Genomic DNA, 18,964 nt, shown 5'->3' on the forward strand with positions numbered 1-18,964 from the left:
GAATGCTTTGGTTGGTGCCAGTGAGCTGGTGGAGTTATCAGTAGTCCAGGCTGATGTGATGGTAATTTGCCTGGTGCTGATCAGGTGAGAGCGCTGAGTAGGTTGAGGTATGCTTTGCTTTTTTAAGTTGTGTCCCATTTGAGTTTTTTTTTTAAAAAGAGGTTGTGTTGGTGGTCGTCTGATGGGTGTGCTGTAGCTCTATGTTTGTTGTTGTAGCTTTGGGAGTTTTCCTCTGTGTTAGTCTGCTGTGTGAGTAGGTGTGTGTCTGCCCAGTGCTGCATCCTTTAGTATTCTGGTGAATTCTTTACCACTGTTTTTGTTCAGGTGCACATGGTTGTATAGGTGATGGGGTGTGATGTTGGTGTGATGAGCAGGGTGTACATCAGGAATGAGAGCACATCCTCTGGAGATGTAGGAATTGACTTTCTGTATGGTGTCAGGGTGGAATTCTTTGCATGGTAGGAGGGTTGATGTGATGATTTTAGTGTTGGGGAAGGTCTCTGCAGCTCTTTCTGCAGCTCTGCACATCAAGACTCCAACACGTTCCTGTTCTGTTCTTAAATCGTTTGTGCCTGCGTGAATGATTATATAACTGGGCTGAATTAGTGCACATCTTTTATTCTTGGACACCAAATTTTTTATGTTGTGTATCTTGGGAAAGCTTTTTGTCCTGTAAAAATTTGCCATTTGAATCAATTAGTATGACAACTTCTGTGTTTGTGTGAGTTCCTGGCTGGATATTCTGCTGGTGTTGTGGGGATGTGGGCATTCCTTGTGAGGGCCCAGGGGTGGGCTGAGATGAGGGCTTGCCGATTGGCAGAGTTGAGGGCCCAGGGTTGGGCTGTGATAGGGGTCCAGGGGTGGGCTGAGAGGTCTTGGCAGTGGGCAGCGTTGAGGGCCCAGGAGAAGGCTGAGATAAGGGCCCATGAGTGGGCTGAGATGAGGGCCCAGGAGTGGGCTGAGATGAGGGCTCAGGGGTGGACTGCGATGAGGGTCCAAGGATAGATTGTGACGAGGGCCCAGGGGGAGTCCTTATAATGGAGTCTCTGTTGTGCAGCTCCTGTCTGAGGTTCGAGATCTCTCTGGACAGCTCTGCTTTTATGTTTATTTGTTCTTTTTCTGCTTTCTCTTTATATTCCTTCAGCTAATTTTTTAGTTTTTCCCTGTCCTGCTGTAGGTTCTTAATCTCTCCTTTCAATTCCTGTACAGTCACTTTTAGCTGGTTTTTAATTTAGTTGATTTGGTCTCTGAGCTCGGTGTCTGGGTTGGGGATGTGGTGATTAAAAATGTGTTCTTTGAGTTCTATCAGCTCGGTCTCTAACAGAGCTAGATTGTCTCTGAGTTAGGTCACAGTGGTGCTGAGGTGTGGGCTCGGTGGAGGGATGGTGCAGGGTTTTTTACCTGACTCTGTGTCTCTCTCAGCGGTATGTAATTCAGAGGAGGGGTTCAGACTGTCCCTGAGACACAAGCTTCTAATTGATGCAAATTTCTTGAATCATGACAGTCCCTGTCTGGTATAGGTTTATAGTTAAAAATCTGTCTTTTTTTTCAGTCTTCAAATACATAAATTTGACATCCCTTACAAATACTACGTTTAGTGACATGTTTAAAATAAGAACAGATGGCAGAGTGCCAGTCTTCAGTGTGGTTTGTGTAAAGGAGCAAGTTGTTGGTGGTGTTTTTCCCTTTATTTAGACCTCAGTCTTTAAACAGTGTGTCTGAGTTTTCTTTTTGAGTTTTGATCTTGTTCTGCTGTCTGTCGTTCTCTGTCTGAACCTCCTGAGGAAACTCAAAGAGGCGGGGCTTCACTGCTACTGCTGCTACTGTTGCTGTCTCCTCATTGGCCATTTTAAAAGGTATCAATATTTGAATGATACTGGGAGTTTAATAAAGCAATAAGCCATGAGAGACCGTGCGTTACTGCGATTTTATCACGGGGAAGGTTGTTTTGGCACGATGCGAAGTGGAGTCTCGAGTGGCATATTGCTTTTATAAAACGGCGGTCAACATAAAATATAATAAAATACAACAATGTTCAATTTATAAATGTTTTTATTTACAAAAACACTTACAAAAAGCATTCTTCCGTGACCCCAGGTAGTTCGTTAACAGTGTTGCTAGGCAACATGAGGGCGAACATAACATTCACTTTTTCTTTTCAGTGGCGTATTAATATGGAATGACGTGAGGTGGTCATAGGTGTGCATTTATCGAGGATTTTACAACGGCTTCGAACGCGGCTCAGCCAATCAGATTTTAGGACCGGAACTATCCGTTTTATAACTGTCATTAACTGTCAGATTCAGCACAAAATTTACAATTTAATAAACAATTAGCACAGTAAGCCTTTAGAAAATAAATGATAGCTGTCATCTTCAGTTTTCTAATCCTTTTTGTGGAGGTATGTGGGTGTGCAGTTCAGGACTGTGTGCCTACCCTCAGTGTGCAGAAGCAGAGCAGATTTGTCCAGGTTTTGTGGAAATGCTGTCCTTATTCCTGTTTATGTGCCTTTGTTTCTACTTTTTCTCTTCCTCCTTTTCCCTATACATGTTAAATCCTTATACCTTATTTTCTTCTTCTTTGTGTGATCTTTTCTCCTTCTTCTTCTTTTCCTTTAAAGTTGCCTTGTTTTTGGTAAGATTCTGTCCAGATATGTTGTTATTTTATCAGTTTTTGCCTATTTAAAAAAAACAACTTATCTTTCATATTACATTTAAGATCATTGTAGATATTAACCGTTTTACTAAAATTTATCTCATTCTAGAAACAAAAAATACTAAATAAAATCAGGAGCTCATCTTATACACGTCTTCTCTCTCTCTCTCTCTCTCCATGTTTTTTCCACATGACTCTCTCTGTCTGTCTACTGAACTGAGGGCAAAATCCACAGGACAGGAGGCCCCAAATAGACAGCAGAAGGCAATCCAAAATTGAAACTGGCTTATTAACTGGGTGCCCAATCTGACCCACAGTCACTGGGTATGCTATGAACTTTGACAACCTTATCTAGGATAATCTTGGCAGTCCCTTTGGTAGTCCCTAGGAACAACCATGGATCTTTATTGCTGAAACAAACCTGAAAGACCTCAACATATTCCTAAACATCCCTGTCCATCCTTGGTCTTTGCTAGATCCATCTGCAAGTCACCCCTGAAAACCATGAAGCTATGGAGTTGTCCAGGAGCTGTAAAATGTGCCCTAAGTGTGACATACAAGGGATTTTCAAAAAAGTTTCCACACTTTTATATTTTCGTTGAAAACAGTCAGAGCAGGAGGAGTAGTAATTGGTCGTGTCTAAGAGAGCTTATAGTCCAGATTTAGTGCCATCTGATTGCCACCTTTTTGGACCACTCAAAGAAGCTTTAAGGGGAAGAAGATTTCCATGTGATGATGATGTGAAAGCAGCAGTAATCACCCTATACTTGTAGTGACCCAAAGGGGTGATGTATGGCACCTTTCATGTGTCTGCCCTTCTGATTTTTTTAAAACTGAGCTCCAGGCTGGTTGACTGGAACTGCTCAGTGCTACTGTAATGGTAGTCATTATAAGGACTCCCCCTGGGCCCTCGTCACAATCTATCCTTGGACCCTCATCGCAGTCCACCCCTGAGCCCTCATCTCAGCCCACTCCTGGGCCCTCATCTCAGCCCACTCATGGACCCTCATCTCAGCCTTCTCCTGGGCCCTCAACGCTGCCCACCATTCTGAAGACAGGCATTTCAGAGCTGCAAAAGCTGCATAGGGGCAGAAAAGCAAGTGTGGCTGGCCTGTGCAGGCTACAATCCAGTCTGGCCCGTCAGGAAATTTTGGACCTGTGGCTACAGCCTCGTTTCCTGGAGGTGACTGTCCAGTTTTATGGTCAGCTCATATAGGAGCTTCAAAAACATTGGTGGATCACAAGTGGAGAAGGAGCCCTGCCAAGGACTTTCCCCAGCTGGACAGTCAAAGGTCTGTTGCAGCTGGTGAACTGGTGAATGGAAGAACACATACTCTACTTGTGAGGGGTAACAAGAAAATAGGGCCATTATATGGGCAACCTTCAAGCACTCGGTGAGGAAATGGGAAGGTTACAGCTCAACAGCCAGTAAGCACTGCTGTAGGACCTCCCTACCTCAACTCAGGACCCAATCACAAAATTCTGGGCTTGGCAGATAGGGCTCATGATGATGTGGAATGAAGGGGCTCAGGTGTTAAAGAGGTTCACTGGCAGGTGGTACTGCCTGAGGTTGAGAATAGGTGCAGCAGCCTGGGTTTGAACCAGCATCTGCAACTGTTCCAAAATCTGCTGGAGAGCCTGCCCATGATGGCTCAGAATGGGTGCTGTTCAATGGCAACTTTAACTTTCCACTGGGCCCACAGCTGGATGAGTCTTTCTGTAAAGGTGATGGTGTCATGATCAGCTTGGTAAGTCTCTTAACACCACCACCTTTACCTTTGCTTGGCACATTTTCTGGCTAAAACTGCGTCATGGTTGGGTAAGAGTACGCTGGCGTCCCTTTGTTGACTACCGCTTCTCCCCATGTCTGAACTGTGTTTGTTGTGTTGTCTTTGTCTATAGTGTTTATGTTTATATATGTCTATAGTGTGCAATGCCACAGTTATAAAAGCAACCTACCATTCAGTTTTTCTGTGCCCATATTAATGGTTAATGTTAATGGTTCATTATTGTGCATTTAAATGCTAAACCTATATACACACCTAAAAGTAACATTTAAAATTTTAGCCTATGTCTAGGATAATAGTGACTGTCATTTGGCATATTACATAGTAAGTCAGAACTATGTCTATGAGTATTTATGAGTGTTTCAAATATAGGTGAATTATTCAACATCCCATACCAGGGTGCTGGAAATGAGGCTCTATTCACTTGAACCGCTCTTGCTCAAGTTTGTAAGGAATCATGGTAGTATGTTAATTTAGTCTATATGTACTTGGATTTGGAAAAGCCATATGTTAGGTTTATAAAAAAACATATAAAACTTAAATGAACTAATTATTTTGTCATGTTAGTTTGTTACTATTTTCCTTTCCTTTGTTTCCTGGTTAATTATTCCACAACTGGTTTGATCTAATACTTCAGATTTGATGGTAAACAAAAAGCCAGGTATAGGTCTATATATTTTAAAACACTAGATATAATCATAAAACATGTTTATATTCTCTTACCAAACTTGTTTAGACTTAAAGAGCCATTACTTCGTAGAGTTGTGACAGTGCAGTCTGAAGTCATAAGCAGACCAACAGGCTTTTCAAACCTAACAATTAAAAAAAAGTTTCATGAATACTGTGACCCAAACACAAGTCTATTTTAGCTTGTATAAGAAGGAGGATTGGGCAATGAAAAATCTACTAAATGGTCAATAGGGCTTAAGTTAACAGCGTTAATTCATATACAGTGTATCACAAAAGTGAGTACACCCCTCACATTTCTGCAAATATTTTATTATATATTTTCATGGGACAACACTATAGAAATAAAACTTGGATATAACTTAGAGTAGTCAGTGTACAATTTGTATAGCAGTGTAGATTTACTGTCTTCTGAAAATAACTCAACACACAGCCATTAATGTCTAAATAGCTGGCAACATAAGTGAGTACACCCCACAGTGAACATGTCCAAATTGTGCCCAAAGTGTCAATATTTTGTGTGACCACCATTATTATCCAGCACTGCCTTAACCCTCCTGGGCATGGAATTCACCAGAGCTGCACAGGTTGCTACTGGAAACCTCTTCCACTCCTCCATGATGACATCACGGAGCTGGTGGATGTTAGACACCTTGAACTCCTCCACCTTCCACTTGAGGATGCGCCACAGGTGCTCAATTGGGTTTAGTCCATCACCTTTACCTTCAGCTTCCTCAGCAAGGCAGTTGTCATCTTGGAGGTTGTGTTTGGGGTCGTTATCCAGTTTTCGAAGGGAGGGGATCATGCTCTGTTTCAGAATGTCACAGTACATGTTGGAATTCATGTTTCCCTCAATAAACTGCAGCTCCCCAGTGCCAGCAACACTCATGCAGCCCAAGACCATGATGCTACCACCACCATGCTTGACTGTAGGCAAGATACAGTTGTCTTGGTACTTCTCACCAGGGAGCCGCCACACATGCTGGACACCATCTGAGCCAAACAAGTTTATCTTGGTCTCGTCAGACCACAGGGCATTCCAGTAATCCATGTTCTTGGACTGCTTGTCTTCAGCAAACTGTTTGCTGGCTTTCTTGTGCGTCAGCTTCCTTCTGGGATGACGACCATGCAGACCGAGTTGATGCAGTGTGCGGCGTATGGTCTGAGCACTGACACGCTGACCTCCCACGTCTTCAACCTCTGCAGCAATGCTGGCAGCACTCATGTGTCTATTTTTTAAAGCCAACCTCTGGACGCCAAACACGTGGACTCAACTTCTTTGGTCGACCCTGGCGAAGCCTGTTCCGAGTGGAACCTGTCCTGGAAAACCGCTGTATGACCTTGGCCACCATGCTGTAGCTCAGTTTCAGGGTGTTAGCAATCTTCTTATAGCCTAGGCCATCTTTGTGGAGAGCAACAATTCTATTTCTCACATCCTCAGAGAGTTCTTTGCCATGAGGTGCCATGTTGAATATCCAGTGGCCAGTATGAGAGAATTGTACCCAAAACACCAAATTTAACAGCCCTGCTCCCCATTTACACCTGGGACCTTGACACATGACACCAGGGAGGGACAACGACACATTTGGGCACAATTTGGGCATGTTCACTGTGGGGTGTACTCACTTATGTTGCCAGCTATTTAGACATTAATGGCTGTGTGTTGAGTTATTTTCAGAAGACAGTACATCTACACTGCTATACAAGCTGTACACTGACTACTCTAAATTATATCCAAGTTTCATGTCTATAGTGTTGTCCCATGAAAAGATATAATGAAATATTTGCAGAAATGTGAGGGGTGTACTCACTTTTGTGATACACTGTAGCTAACAGTAAAAATAAATAAATCAAAATGAGTAAACATAAAGATAGTACATGTAGTACATTTTGATTGTAGGGGAAGGTGATTAAGCCAAATAGCATCAAATTATGTTTGAAAGTCATGAATGCAGGTGGTACAGGGGTGCAGCTGATAGAGCGAGCTCTCTACATGGAATTATTCCTTTGCTTATTGTTTGTGAGAATGTCACATGTTTATCCTCATGTGGACATGGGATTTTTATGGGTAGTACAGATTCCTCTCACCTTCCAAAAACATGCAGAGGGTGGACAGGTTGCCACTAGTTGTTAATAAGTGAGCAAATAAATAAGTGATGGTCCAGCATTGTCCAGGATGTATTTCTTGCCTTGTGCCAGAGATTTTAGGTTGCAATGAGCCCAATACAAAACCATGATTAAGTGGTTTGTAAAAAAATATATTTATGATGTGCTTAAATGATAGAAATGATAACTTGTTATCCCACTTCCGCTGGGATCTAGGGTTCGAATCCCCAGTGGTGCTATTAGCCAGTCTCACGTCCACATACAGACATGATTAGCTATGTCTGGGGGGTGTCCGAGGCCTCACAATAGATTGGAGTCCTGTCTAGGGTGTGTTATTGCATTTCCAGGAAATTCCAGGGAAACCTGACCCTGACCAGAATTAATCGGTGGTAAAACAATAAAGAGAAATGAAACAAAAATGTAAACAGTTGATTTTTTTCTTGGCTACATTTAATACATGTAAACATTTAAACTTAAATTAAAGCTAATAAAATATTTGCTATTACTATCAGAGTTATAAGTCCACTTTGGTGTATAGGTATGGACGCTACGGGTTTCCTCCAGCGTTGGAAGAGGTCATTAAATCTCAACGATCAGCTACCGCCGCCTCAATTCAAACAGCCCGCGGACAATAAGGTGCTAATCTGCCATTATCTGCCTGCTTCAATGTATGCTTGGAACTTAACCCTTGTGTGGTGTTCATATTTTTGTTACTCAGCCAATGTTTGCGGGTCTAGTGGACCCACCGCATTATTGTGTTTTTTAAATCAATACAGCTATAACTTATTTAACATACAAAATATCAGATGTCTACTTTAAGATGTTTAAAAGCAATAAAGACAGCATATTTGGTTAACATTTACTATTTACCTATGCTGGATCATATTTAAAAATAACAGTGCCATCCGTTTGTTGTGATAAAATATAAAAAAGTCAAAATCACTATCAAAATATGGCAATAACAAATCGAAATAAAACAACCTTAAGAAATTTAAAACATTTGTCAGTCTAAGAAACACCAGCCTGAACAGATACAGTATCTGTCTACACATCAGTCCCATTGAACACAGTCTATTCATGCTAGCCTATACAACACATGAGGGTCAGCTTTGCTGTGTGTTGCATACATTCATTTGATGCATGTATGCTGTGTCTGTCTGTCTCTCTGTCTGTTTCTCTCTCTGTCTGTCTCTCTGTCTGTATCAGTATGTCTCTCTGTATGTCTGTCTCTCTCTCTCTGACTGACTGCCTTCCTGTCTGTCTCTGCCTGTCTGTCTTTATCTATCTGTCTGTCTCTGCCTGTTTGTCTGTTTCTCCCTCTGTCACTCTGCCTGTCTCTCTATTTCTCTCTGTCTGTCCGTCTGTTTTTCTCTGTCTGTCTTTCTGTCTGTCTGCCTCTCTCTCTTTCTGTATCAGTATGTCTCTCTGTATGTCTGTCTCTCTCTCTGACTACCTGCCTTCCTGTTTGTCTCTGCCTGTCTGTTTTTTTCTGTCTTGTTTTTATCTATCTCTCTGTCTCTGCCTGTTTGTCTGTTTCTCTTTCTCTCACTCTCTCTCACTCTGAATTTTCAAGGGTTTTTTCCTTGGACACCATCCATAGGGGTTGATGTTATGCAATGTTCTTCCCACTTTCTGAGCTTTCACAGAAACTCCTATATGTATTTACTTTTGTTGCATTGATTGTCTACTTTGAGGCCTGTATTTTCAACATAGTCTTTCTAAAGTATTTATTTTTGGTTGTTTATATGAGGGAATACTCTACTTGTCGACTTAGAAACAATGCAATTATTGAGAGGTGATACAATTTTGAATTATTTGACATTTAAGTGATATTGCACAGGGTGTACTCACATGTCGATAAACAAACTGACAACAAAAAGTCGCTAGAAATAAAGTATTTTTAAAACAACAAAGCTGAAGGAATAGTATACTGGATAGGAATAGTATGGCTAAATTATAGCTGCAAATGCATGATGTCCAGTTTAATGGACACATGGTTATTCAGAAGGTACTTATTATGTGAAATGAATATTTTAAAAAAATATTTTTTAAATATTTTATTCCTTAGATGTTACATTATGTCCTAATATTTTTTTTTTTCTTTTTTCAAGGATCTCCTAGATTAAAAATATTGGCAAAATATTTCTGCCATGCGACACTTGTTTGGCATTTAATCGACCATCTTGGTCAAAAGGAATTATAGTTGCAGTAACAACTAGTGACCACTGGGTAGAATCTGATAGAGTGATGCAGTAGTGTCCACTGTAAGGGTTGATAGGCATTTAAAGCATGGAAAACTGTGCTTGTAAAAAAACAGCTATTGAATAGCTGTACACTGTAGTGACCACTATGCGTCACAGGGTTAAATGGAATCTGCAAAATTAACATTCTAAGGCAATACACAATACGTATTGGATACTGGCATAACTACATAAGCATGGCTGCCTCTCTATAACCCTTCTGTTGGAAAGTTTACAATTGAAATTTCACAGGCACAATCGCATTTAGCAAGCTTTAACAATTTTGTTAATATTCACATGTAAGATATGGCTTTTGTCAATTAACATTATGCACATTTACAACATAAAATGTATGACCTATAAAGGTTTTTTTTAATTTCATACTCATCCAACACTTCAAGTCAAGTTAATCCTAATGTAATACTACATAAAATAATATATGCATGCTAGTTTGATTGTGTCTGTCAGTGGACGTTAAAAAATCTACTAATTACATTGGGCATACTAACGTTTTTTCTGAATTGCTAAAACACTAAACCCTATTCTTGGAACACATCTGTCAACTGCCCAAACTCATTTACTGAATTAATCACTCTTTTCACAAAACCTTAAAAAAATTTTACCTAGTTTGACACAGTTTTCACATCTGGTCTTAACTTTCTTTGCAAAACTCCAAACACATTCTCCCTGACAAAACACATTTCTCATGGTAGTGCACCTTGATGCAAAATGGCACACACAGGTCACAAAGGTTAAACACAACAAACACATTATTGTTCATCGTTAACACACTAAGGGTAAAAACAGTGCACACACATGTCTAATCAGTGATTAGGGTTAAAATTAGTAGGTAAACAGGATAAAAGTCAGTTCAAATGCAAGTGGCATTTCTGAGCTGTGCTGTGAGTTTAGCAATGAAGGGCAACAATAGAAGAGGAAGAGGAATGTGTGTCAGAAGTGGTGGGCAAGGAGGAAGATGAGGATGACAAAGAACAAGAGCAGTTGTATCAAATACAGTATTGTATGTAAAGCAGCATATGTATACAACAACTAAAATCCATGGTGAGGCCCCATGAATGTAGATATAGGGACGAAGCTGGGTTCAGTCTCACTAAGAGGCGGAGAAGAGGTCCCAACATAACTGATCAACATGCAATTATAGAAATGCCTGTCCATCCTTGTGGCCTTGTGGCCATGTAGCCTAGCAGTTAAGGTACTTGACTAGTAAGCAGAAGGTTGCAGGTTCTGCCAGGTTGCCAATGTTGGGCCCTTGAGCAAGGTTTGGTTTTGAGCAAAGGTAAAATAGTTTTTAGTTAATTGTTTGATTTTGCAAGTCAGAGGTTTTGTGAATGTAGCTTGTATTTTGGGTTTTGTGTTTTACTTTTTTGAGAAAAGGAGAGAAAAATTTAGGAAATGTGTTTTAGCAAGTCAGAAAAACTGTAATAGTTGTAATAAACATGAGATCAAATTACAGTTTTTCTGAGTTGCTAAAACACATTTCCTGAAACCTCCTCTCCTTTTCTCAAAACACTAAACACTAAACCCAAAATGTAAGCTACTTTCACAAAACCTCTGATTTGTCTTGCAAAATCAAACAATCAACTCAAAACTATTTTATCTTCACTCAAAACCAAACACTGCCGTCAAAATACACACAAATCCAGCTAATGCATGAACACTACACAGCAGTTATTACACACTACATAAAACAATAGAAAACACTGTGATTTTATCATAGCAAAACCAAAAAATCTTTATTCAAGAATTCTGAAATGTTTTTTGTTTACATAAAAACATATTTACTGAAGTGTTTACATATTTAAATACTAGATAACAAACAAAGAAATACAGTATATAAAATGCAAGATATTTATTTATTGTATTTACAGTTTGCAAAGTCAATCATTTTTCCTGCCTCAGGATCATGTCTCTGGGCTCGGTCAGGCCACAGGACTTCATCTACATCACAGGCAGTATTCTCCCTATCTAGACAATGCAAAAAAAAATCCATTCAGAATCCAGGCTTGAGAAGAATCCACTCTAATGTCATCACATACTGCATCCATTGACTGGAGCAGATTTTTCTGGGTATGCTGAGTAGAATTCCTCAAATGATTTTGGGAAGAGAGAGTATGGTTGAAGGCTTAGATTTATGAAACACAGGTTATTGATAAACCACTAACATACGTTTTGACGAAGGTGAAAGCTCACATTGGTCAAACAACAACGTACACAGGGTGGTGCTCTCTCAGTTCAGGATCCCTGCTGAAGTCCAATCAAAGCATCTTGTAGACCATCCAGAAATGTTAGTAGTACCCCACTGCTGTTGATGGCCGCACATACATTTTACATTTTCAGCAATATACATTTTACATTTTCAGACACTTTTATCCAGACAACTTACAGTATACAGTCTAAGCAACTGAGGGTTACGGGTCATGCTCAAAGGTCCAACAGTGGCAACCTTGCAGTGGTTTTACTAGTCCAGTACCTTAACTGCTAGGCTACATGGTCACATTGCCACCACGATGATCAGGCATTTCTATAACTGCATGTTGATCAGCTATGTTGGGACCTCTTCTCCACCTCTTTGTGAGAATAAATCCAGCTTTGTTCAAATGTAAACATTCTCCGGGGTTTTAGTTTAAAAGTGACACATCATGACAGACCTCATGTTGTTGTATAAATGTGCTGCTTTACACAGAATACAGTATTTGATATAACTGCTCTTGTTCTTGGTCATCCTCATCTTCCTCCTCATCCACCACCTCTGACACACCCTTCTCTTCTTCTTATAATGTTGCCCTTCATTGCTAAAGTCACAATACAGCTCAGAAATGCCACATGCATCTGAAATAACTTTTATTCTGTTTACCCAATAATTTGAACCCTTTTAACTGATATGACACATGTGTGAACAGTTTTTACCTGTAGTGTTTAACAATGACAGTAGTGTGTTTGTTGTGTTTAACTTTTGTGGCAAGTGCACTACAATGAGAAATGTGTGTTAGTCAGTGAGAATGTGTTTAGAGTTTTGCAAAAAGGTTGAATCAGACGTGAAACTGTGTCAAACTAGGAGAAAATGGTTTAAGGTTTTGTGAAATGAGTGAATCATTCAATAGACAAGTTTTGGCAGTTGACAGTTGTGTCCCAAGAATGGGTTTTAGTGTTTTAGCAATTGAGAAAAACTGTAAGTGCATTTTATATAACATTGTATTTTCTTATACTTTTTTACATGGTGGGTATGGTCCCTCGAAAAATTTTTATCACCTTACACAATCTGCCAATGTATAAAAAATGTAACATGAAACTATTGCAAAAAATTAAAGTGGGTTCTTTCATACAAATGTGTTACTAAGTTTCAGACAAGCAGATAAAGCAAAAGACAATGGAAACTTGTGCTTTGGTTAAATGATTAGATATGTTTAGCTTGTTATTTAGAAAATAGACATTATCATGCCACAGACAAAAGCTCATTCTAATCTGTTATCAGGGAAAAGTGCAAAGGGCAACATCTGCCACGGTATGGGAGTGCCTTAGTGCAAACCTGTAAATGTGTAAAGGCAATGGAGGCGTATATTAGGATTTTACTATGAAAATGTGTGGTGCATCTTGAAGAGAAGAATTAGCCCCAGTGACAAGGGACTGTTAACAGCTAAGGTCTTGTATCAAGCAAGAATAGGCAAAAAAATTCCACTTGGAAAATTCTGTATATTCAGTTACTATCCTCATTTCCCAAAAGATAAAAAAAAGTATCATTAATAACAAAGGGGTGCTGGGGTAAATATGCCTCTTGTCCCAATTTCTTTGTTGTGTGTGTGTTGAAGGTAGGGTTGGGCGGTATGGCGGTATTGCGGTATACCGTGGTATTTAAAAATGCTGACAGTATTTTAAAAATGTGAAGCGCCAAATTTCTGCCTCAGGTCTACCTTAAAAACTGAGACTTTAAGACATTCGCGCATCCACAGTAAGGGAGGGGTGGGAGTGGTAGGCAGTTGGAGCTCACTGATTGGTTGTGGGGCTGCTCACTGTTTGAGGTGATAACACAGAGAGACGAGCAAAAAGCCACAATGGCTAGCATTAGCTGTGAGGTAAGCAAACTAGTTCCAAAGAAAAATGCCACTGCTGCAGTTTGGCAGCATTTTGGATTTGTTCCAAATAAAAAGGGGGAGCCAGCAAACCTTGATGAACGGTCCGTGTACCTTTGGTCATTCGTTTTTCACTTCAAATCCCAAAGTCGTTTTTCGTTTCAAAATCAAAAATCAAATAACAAACAAGCAGAAATTAAAAGACGGTTCAACCGAAAATGCATGCATGTGCTGATGTGTATATTATTTGCTTCATTTAAACAGTATATATCAAGCACAAGTTTTGAGAAGACGGAGCAAAAAGTAATAATAACATTACGCCGCATCCCCTGTTCTGACTTTTGTTTCTGCCATAGTTTTTCCTGCCCTTGTAATTCACACAAGAACAATTTTTCCTAAAAAAAAAAGGAAGATATTCTAAGAAAGAAGAATGTTTGTTGATGCATGCTCAATAATCCAGGTACACAAATCCACAAAGTTGAATCAGTTCATCTTCGTCACGAGTGACGAAACGTATCTCTACAACAAACTTGTGTCCAGATGAACTGATTCAACTTTGTGAAAGAAGAATGTTGTTTTCAAAGTTTCACCTGTCATGTAATGTGAATTACAAATATATTGTTTGGCCCTTTAAGAATGTTATGTGTACTATGCTAGGGCATAGGGAGCAAGTGTGTAGGGAAGATATCAGAAATGACCGTCTCTAGCTGTGCTTATGTTGTTTTGCACTGAGCTTGTGTGACATTAAAAGTAGCGTTCTCGTTAAACCCCCACTCAAATGTTTGGACATTATGAATTATGAATTATTTTACATTATTTTACATCACCGTCGTCACAACATTAACATTTACATTAATATTTTTTTTACCGTATAGAACTCAATTCTGTAATACAGGCATAACTAATCGTACACGTCACTGTGTAACTATTACAACATTTAATGCATTTTAAACAGCGTTCTGCTTCATGCACCTTTAAGAAATAGCTTTAACTAAAAACTAACCAAATAATTTAAATATATTTAACTGTTTAGCCTGCTATTATTCTGTTTTGTGTGGGCAGTGATAGATTATAATGGCTAAATGTTATATTTTAATATTTTTAAAAGCGTAATTGATACACATGCATTTACACTTATGCGTAAAATATTTATTATAGATCAGATAGGATAAGCAATGTTTGACGTTCTGATTGTTTTATTTTTTGTAATAAAACATTTGAATACTGTGATTACACTGTAAAGTTTGTCCGCCACCGAACACGTATATTTCAGAAAATACCACGGTATACGGTATTACCACGCGGGGGGAGGGGGTCCCCCCGCGTGGTAATACCGTATACCGTGGTATTTTCTGAAGACGGTATGGCGGTATGAAAATCAGCAATACCGCCCAACCCTAGCTAAAATTCTAATTTGTTTAAGTTTACTAAATATAAATAAATGGTAAAAACATCGGAAATACTTGTTAGGTAAATAAAGGTTTAGGAAAATTAAGAAATCACAGATTCTTGTTTTCATTTTGTTTGTTTTTACGTATAACTTTTCAGACAATAAGTTACCTCATGCTTTAAAACAAACAAAAGCTGTTTGTATAGTTTCATTGTGCACAAAGCGAGATATTGTGACTGGAAATTTTATATTTTATTAGTTATTTGCATTAAACTCATAAGTTTCTGCTTTCTTAGTTTAATTAGCAGGGGTAGAAGAGACTTTTGAAGGTTTCAGAATTCCAAAGACCATTCTTCTAAAATGATCAAGTTTAGTGTGGAAAGTTGACCTTGAGCTGGGTTGCTGAGCAGAGTTAGCCTGAAGAGGCAGTAAAGGGGGGTATAAATACTGTGATAGGGAAGACAGTAGTTGCCTCTCTCCTCTGTAAAGCTGTGTGAGCATTTGCATTGAGATTGGTCCTCAGCTGAGTAATAAATTGATTATGTGCTTTTATCATCATCCCGGTTGTCTGTGTCAATCTTTAAGGGTTATTTTGAATTCCCACAACAAACATGGCACCAACCAGATGGGACCCCGTTCCTTGGATGGCTGAGAAGTTCTGGGGGATACAGGCGTCGGTATCCTGAAGGACTTCACTTCATCTGAAACGCCCAACTGGCATTCTGCGTTGGTACTGGGGTTACTATAATTTTATAGAAAGTAAGTAAATTAAATATTTAATATAATTGTACGTGGTGAATCACACAAGTAACAAAATTTAGACTTGGATTTTGTTGATGGTCGGGGTGGCCAGCAAGGGTCGATGAGGTGTTGACTCGGTTTAGCAGTATTTCTTGGATAGAAAATCTGCCACAGGTTGACGAACCCAGTGCAACATGTCTCCCGGGAGAAAAAACAAGTCAGTGCTAAACACAGAAGTTAAATATGGGACATATACATAACGTATTTATGTGTTTAGGTGGTGTACAACTAACATAGAAGTTAAATATGGGATATATTTAACGAAATACGAAATATTTATGTGTTCGGGTGATTCACAACGGACAATTTAAATTGGGTGGATTGACACAAAAGGCATAATGGGGAGTGGCAAAAGCAAAATTTTTCTTAGATGTGTATGATGAACCAAATGTGTGGTTCGTGTATGTTAATTATGGTAAAGCAGCATTGACCAAATTTGAATTTGGGTAAAAGAGTGTGGTTTTTCTTCCAAAGGTAGTTTTAGTGAAAGACAATTAAAAATGTTGAAAAGTTGTTAGAAAAAAAAAAAGAGGAAAAAGAGATGTATTAATGTGAAGGTTTTGGTATGTGGGTTATTGAGTCTAAGGAATGTGCACATATATTACAAGCAGTATGTAAAACTAACAAAGCAGATGTCTAGTGTGTTAAATCTGTTTCAGACCCAGACCTAGATTGGTGTCCCGGTCCGTGTCCTCCAGCACAGAGACAAGCAAAAGTTCAACAGGAAGCTGAGGCAAGAAGCCATGAGGGTGCCATTCCACCTACTGAACGGCACCGCCCAAGATCTCCACGTAATAATCTACTAGACCTGCCTTCCAAACCTGAAGCAGGAAGCTCAGCTGTGCTAACTACAACCTATGACCCGCCCAGTGAGAATAGAGAGGACCTGTTCTAATCCAACATGTTTTCGTCCCTTCCCACTCGCTCGACTGGTAAATATCGTTTGAAGGAGAATAAAGATGGACAATAAAGACATGCTACACTTCCCATGATTGATGGACATGCAATGGTGGTTCATCGTCCGTGGACAGAGAATGACATCACTGAGGTGTCCAAACAACTGACACATCCTCGTGAAGTTGGAGGAGAAAAGTTCTCAGCAGAGCTGAGACATACCACAAATGAACAAAAACATCTAATGGGTCGGAAGCTGGGCGTGGACATTTCACGTGTCAGAATGGACTGGATAACAGACAATGTCACACAGCGAAATGTGACCTGGAGTCATAAGGACAATAACAAATGCTTCATTTGCAAAAAAGAAGGACACTGGGCCAACAAATGATTAAAGAGTTGAGAACTATGGAGAAGACTGAATGATGGAGGAGGACCGGACTGAGGACAAACCAAAAGGGTCTGGTGAGTCCGAATTTTCTATGCTTTGCAAAGAAGAATTGCTTAAGCTAACACCTATACCTGTTAAATGTAAATGGTAAGATCCAAGTAGCTATAAAACAAATAGAACAAAAGTATTTTCCTGAAGGAACATATGTTAAGTATTCTGAACCTTAAAATGTCTATGATAATTAAATTTTTGTGAATGGTAGTGAGATACAGTTTTTGGTAGACTGAGGAGAAGAGAGTTCAGGCATTAGAACTGACGAGTTTGAGGTCATTCCAAAGAAAAGTGGAAGATTCATGAATTCAGTTGGGGCATCAGGAGTCACGGTTACTGAATATTGTTCAGTGCTGTCAAAATGCCATTTGCAAGGCTTTGAGCCTTTCAAATTTTCCTTTCTACTGTCAGATCATTGTCCAGTGAATTTACTGGGGCGAGATGTGATGTGAAAAATTAGGTATTACCCTGATCAGTGAAACTGACAGGCTAAAAATCCAAATTACCCAACATAACTCCTTTCAGGGTGTACTGATGAACATTAAACCCTTACTTTATGTTTATTCGTGGCATCTCTGCAACCACAGCATAAATTAAGTTAATCTGAAGCTCATAGAACACGCTTACTTGCTTACTAACCAAGTAAAAAATGAAGATTTGCATTGCACTGCACGGATCCAAGAGGGGGAGTCAGATGACCGGTATGAAAAGGAGTGTTTTCGAAACTTAGATAAGACTAATAGACTGGCGTTGAAACATTTGTTTTGGAGTAGAAGTAGGAGCGAAGTTGAAGTTGACTTGTTTAGAAATGATGAAAGAGAAGGCTAACCACACCTGATTGACATAAAAGGCTGCGTCCCAAACGTGTCAATGTATAAAGGTTGTAATGATCACTGGAGTGATTGAGGGTTGAAACTGTTGTCGTGTGATGGTTGAACAGACATTTGGTGATTGAGAATAAGCGAAATGTCTGATTTCTGTATTAAGTTGATCTATGTCTCTCATGAGGAGAGGACAGTTGAGTTGTGTACAAATGTGTACAAAGAACATGGTTGGTTGTGTCCAAAATGTCAACAGTGAATGATTGTTTGTTGGCAGCTCCAACGAAGAAGCAATGTGAAAATTACACAGTGAAACTATTATGTCACCTAGCAAAGATAAAAACAGCCTTTCAAAATTACAATTTGTAAAACATGAAGTGAAATTCCTAGGTTAATTGATCTCTGTCAAAGGTAAAAGATTAGACAATGGCAGAACAGAAGCCGTTCGGAAAAATCCCATGTCAATCACAAAAAGCAACAAATGTCTTTCTAAGGTATGTGATTTTATTGCAGAACTTACATCCCTAAGTATGAAGTCCTCAAGGCTCCCTTAAGCAAAACTGCTGATGGGACGGGCCTACAGGTCCATAGTGCACTTAGTTGGAACATCGAAGTGGACAAGGCCTTTGAAACATTGAAAAGAGCTCTGAAGACAACACCAACAACGGGGAATCCCGGCTCCAAACAGACCATTCACTCAGATAGTAAATGAAAAAGGAAGGTGTATTACTCCAGGGTCATGGAGGTAAACTAAGACCAATAAATATATATATATATTTTTTTAGCTAAATTAGACCTTATAGTAGCAGGTCTCCAATGTGTTTGAGAGCTGTACCAGCCAAATAAAAAAGTGGTAAATGATTCAATAGACTTACGTAAGTTACTGAAATTTGACCTTGTTGGTACCAAACTGCTTCTCAATTGCTAAACAAAGAAACAAAAAACTGATAACATGACAGCAGCCAGATGGCTGAGATATAACAGTGTATTAATTGAAATGACTAACATCACAATGAAAATATGTTATGTATTTAATCATGATACTTTTCTTCC

The 18,964-nt window shown here is 39.3% G+C and overlaps 1 protein-coding gene across 3 annotated transcripts in view; it reads right to left on the reverse strand.

Moving 5' to 3' along the window:
• The window catches only part of spo11 (SPO11 initiator of meiotic double stranded breaks), a 100,245-nt gene that overhangs the window by 52,289 nt on the left and 28,992 nt on the right, over positions 1-18,964 (reverse strand). For all 3 annotated transcript variants that reach the window (XM_063015328.1, XM_063015327.1, XM_063015329.1), the window contains exon 3: positions 5,166-5,254. In XM_063015328.1, coding sequence (XP_062871398.1) covers positions 5,166-5,254 — 89 coding nt within the window. The remainder of the gene's footprint in view (positions 1-5,165; positions 5,255-18,964) is intronic.

This window comes from Trichomycterus rosablanca, chromosome 19 (genome assembly GCF_030014385.1).
Source record: "Trichomycterus rosablanca isolate fTriRos1 chromosome 19, fTriRos1.hap1, whole genome shotgun sequence".
Lineage (NCBI taxonomy): Eukaryota > Metazoa > Chordata > Actinopteri > Siluriformes > Trichomycteridae > Trichomycterus > Trichomycterus rosablanca.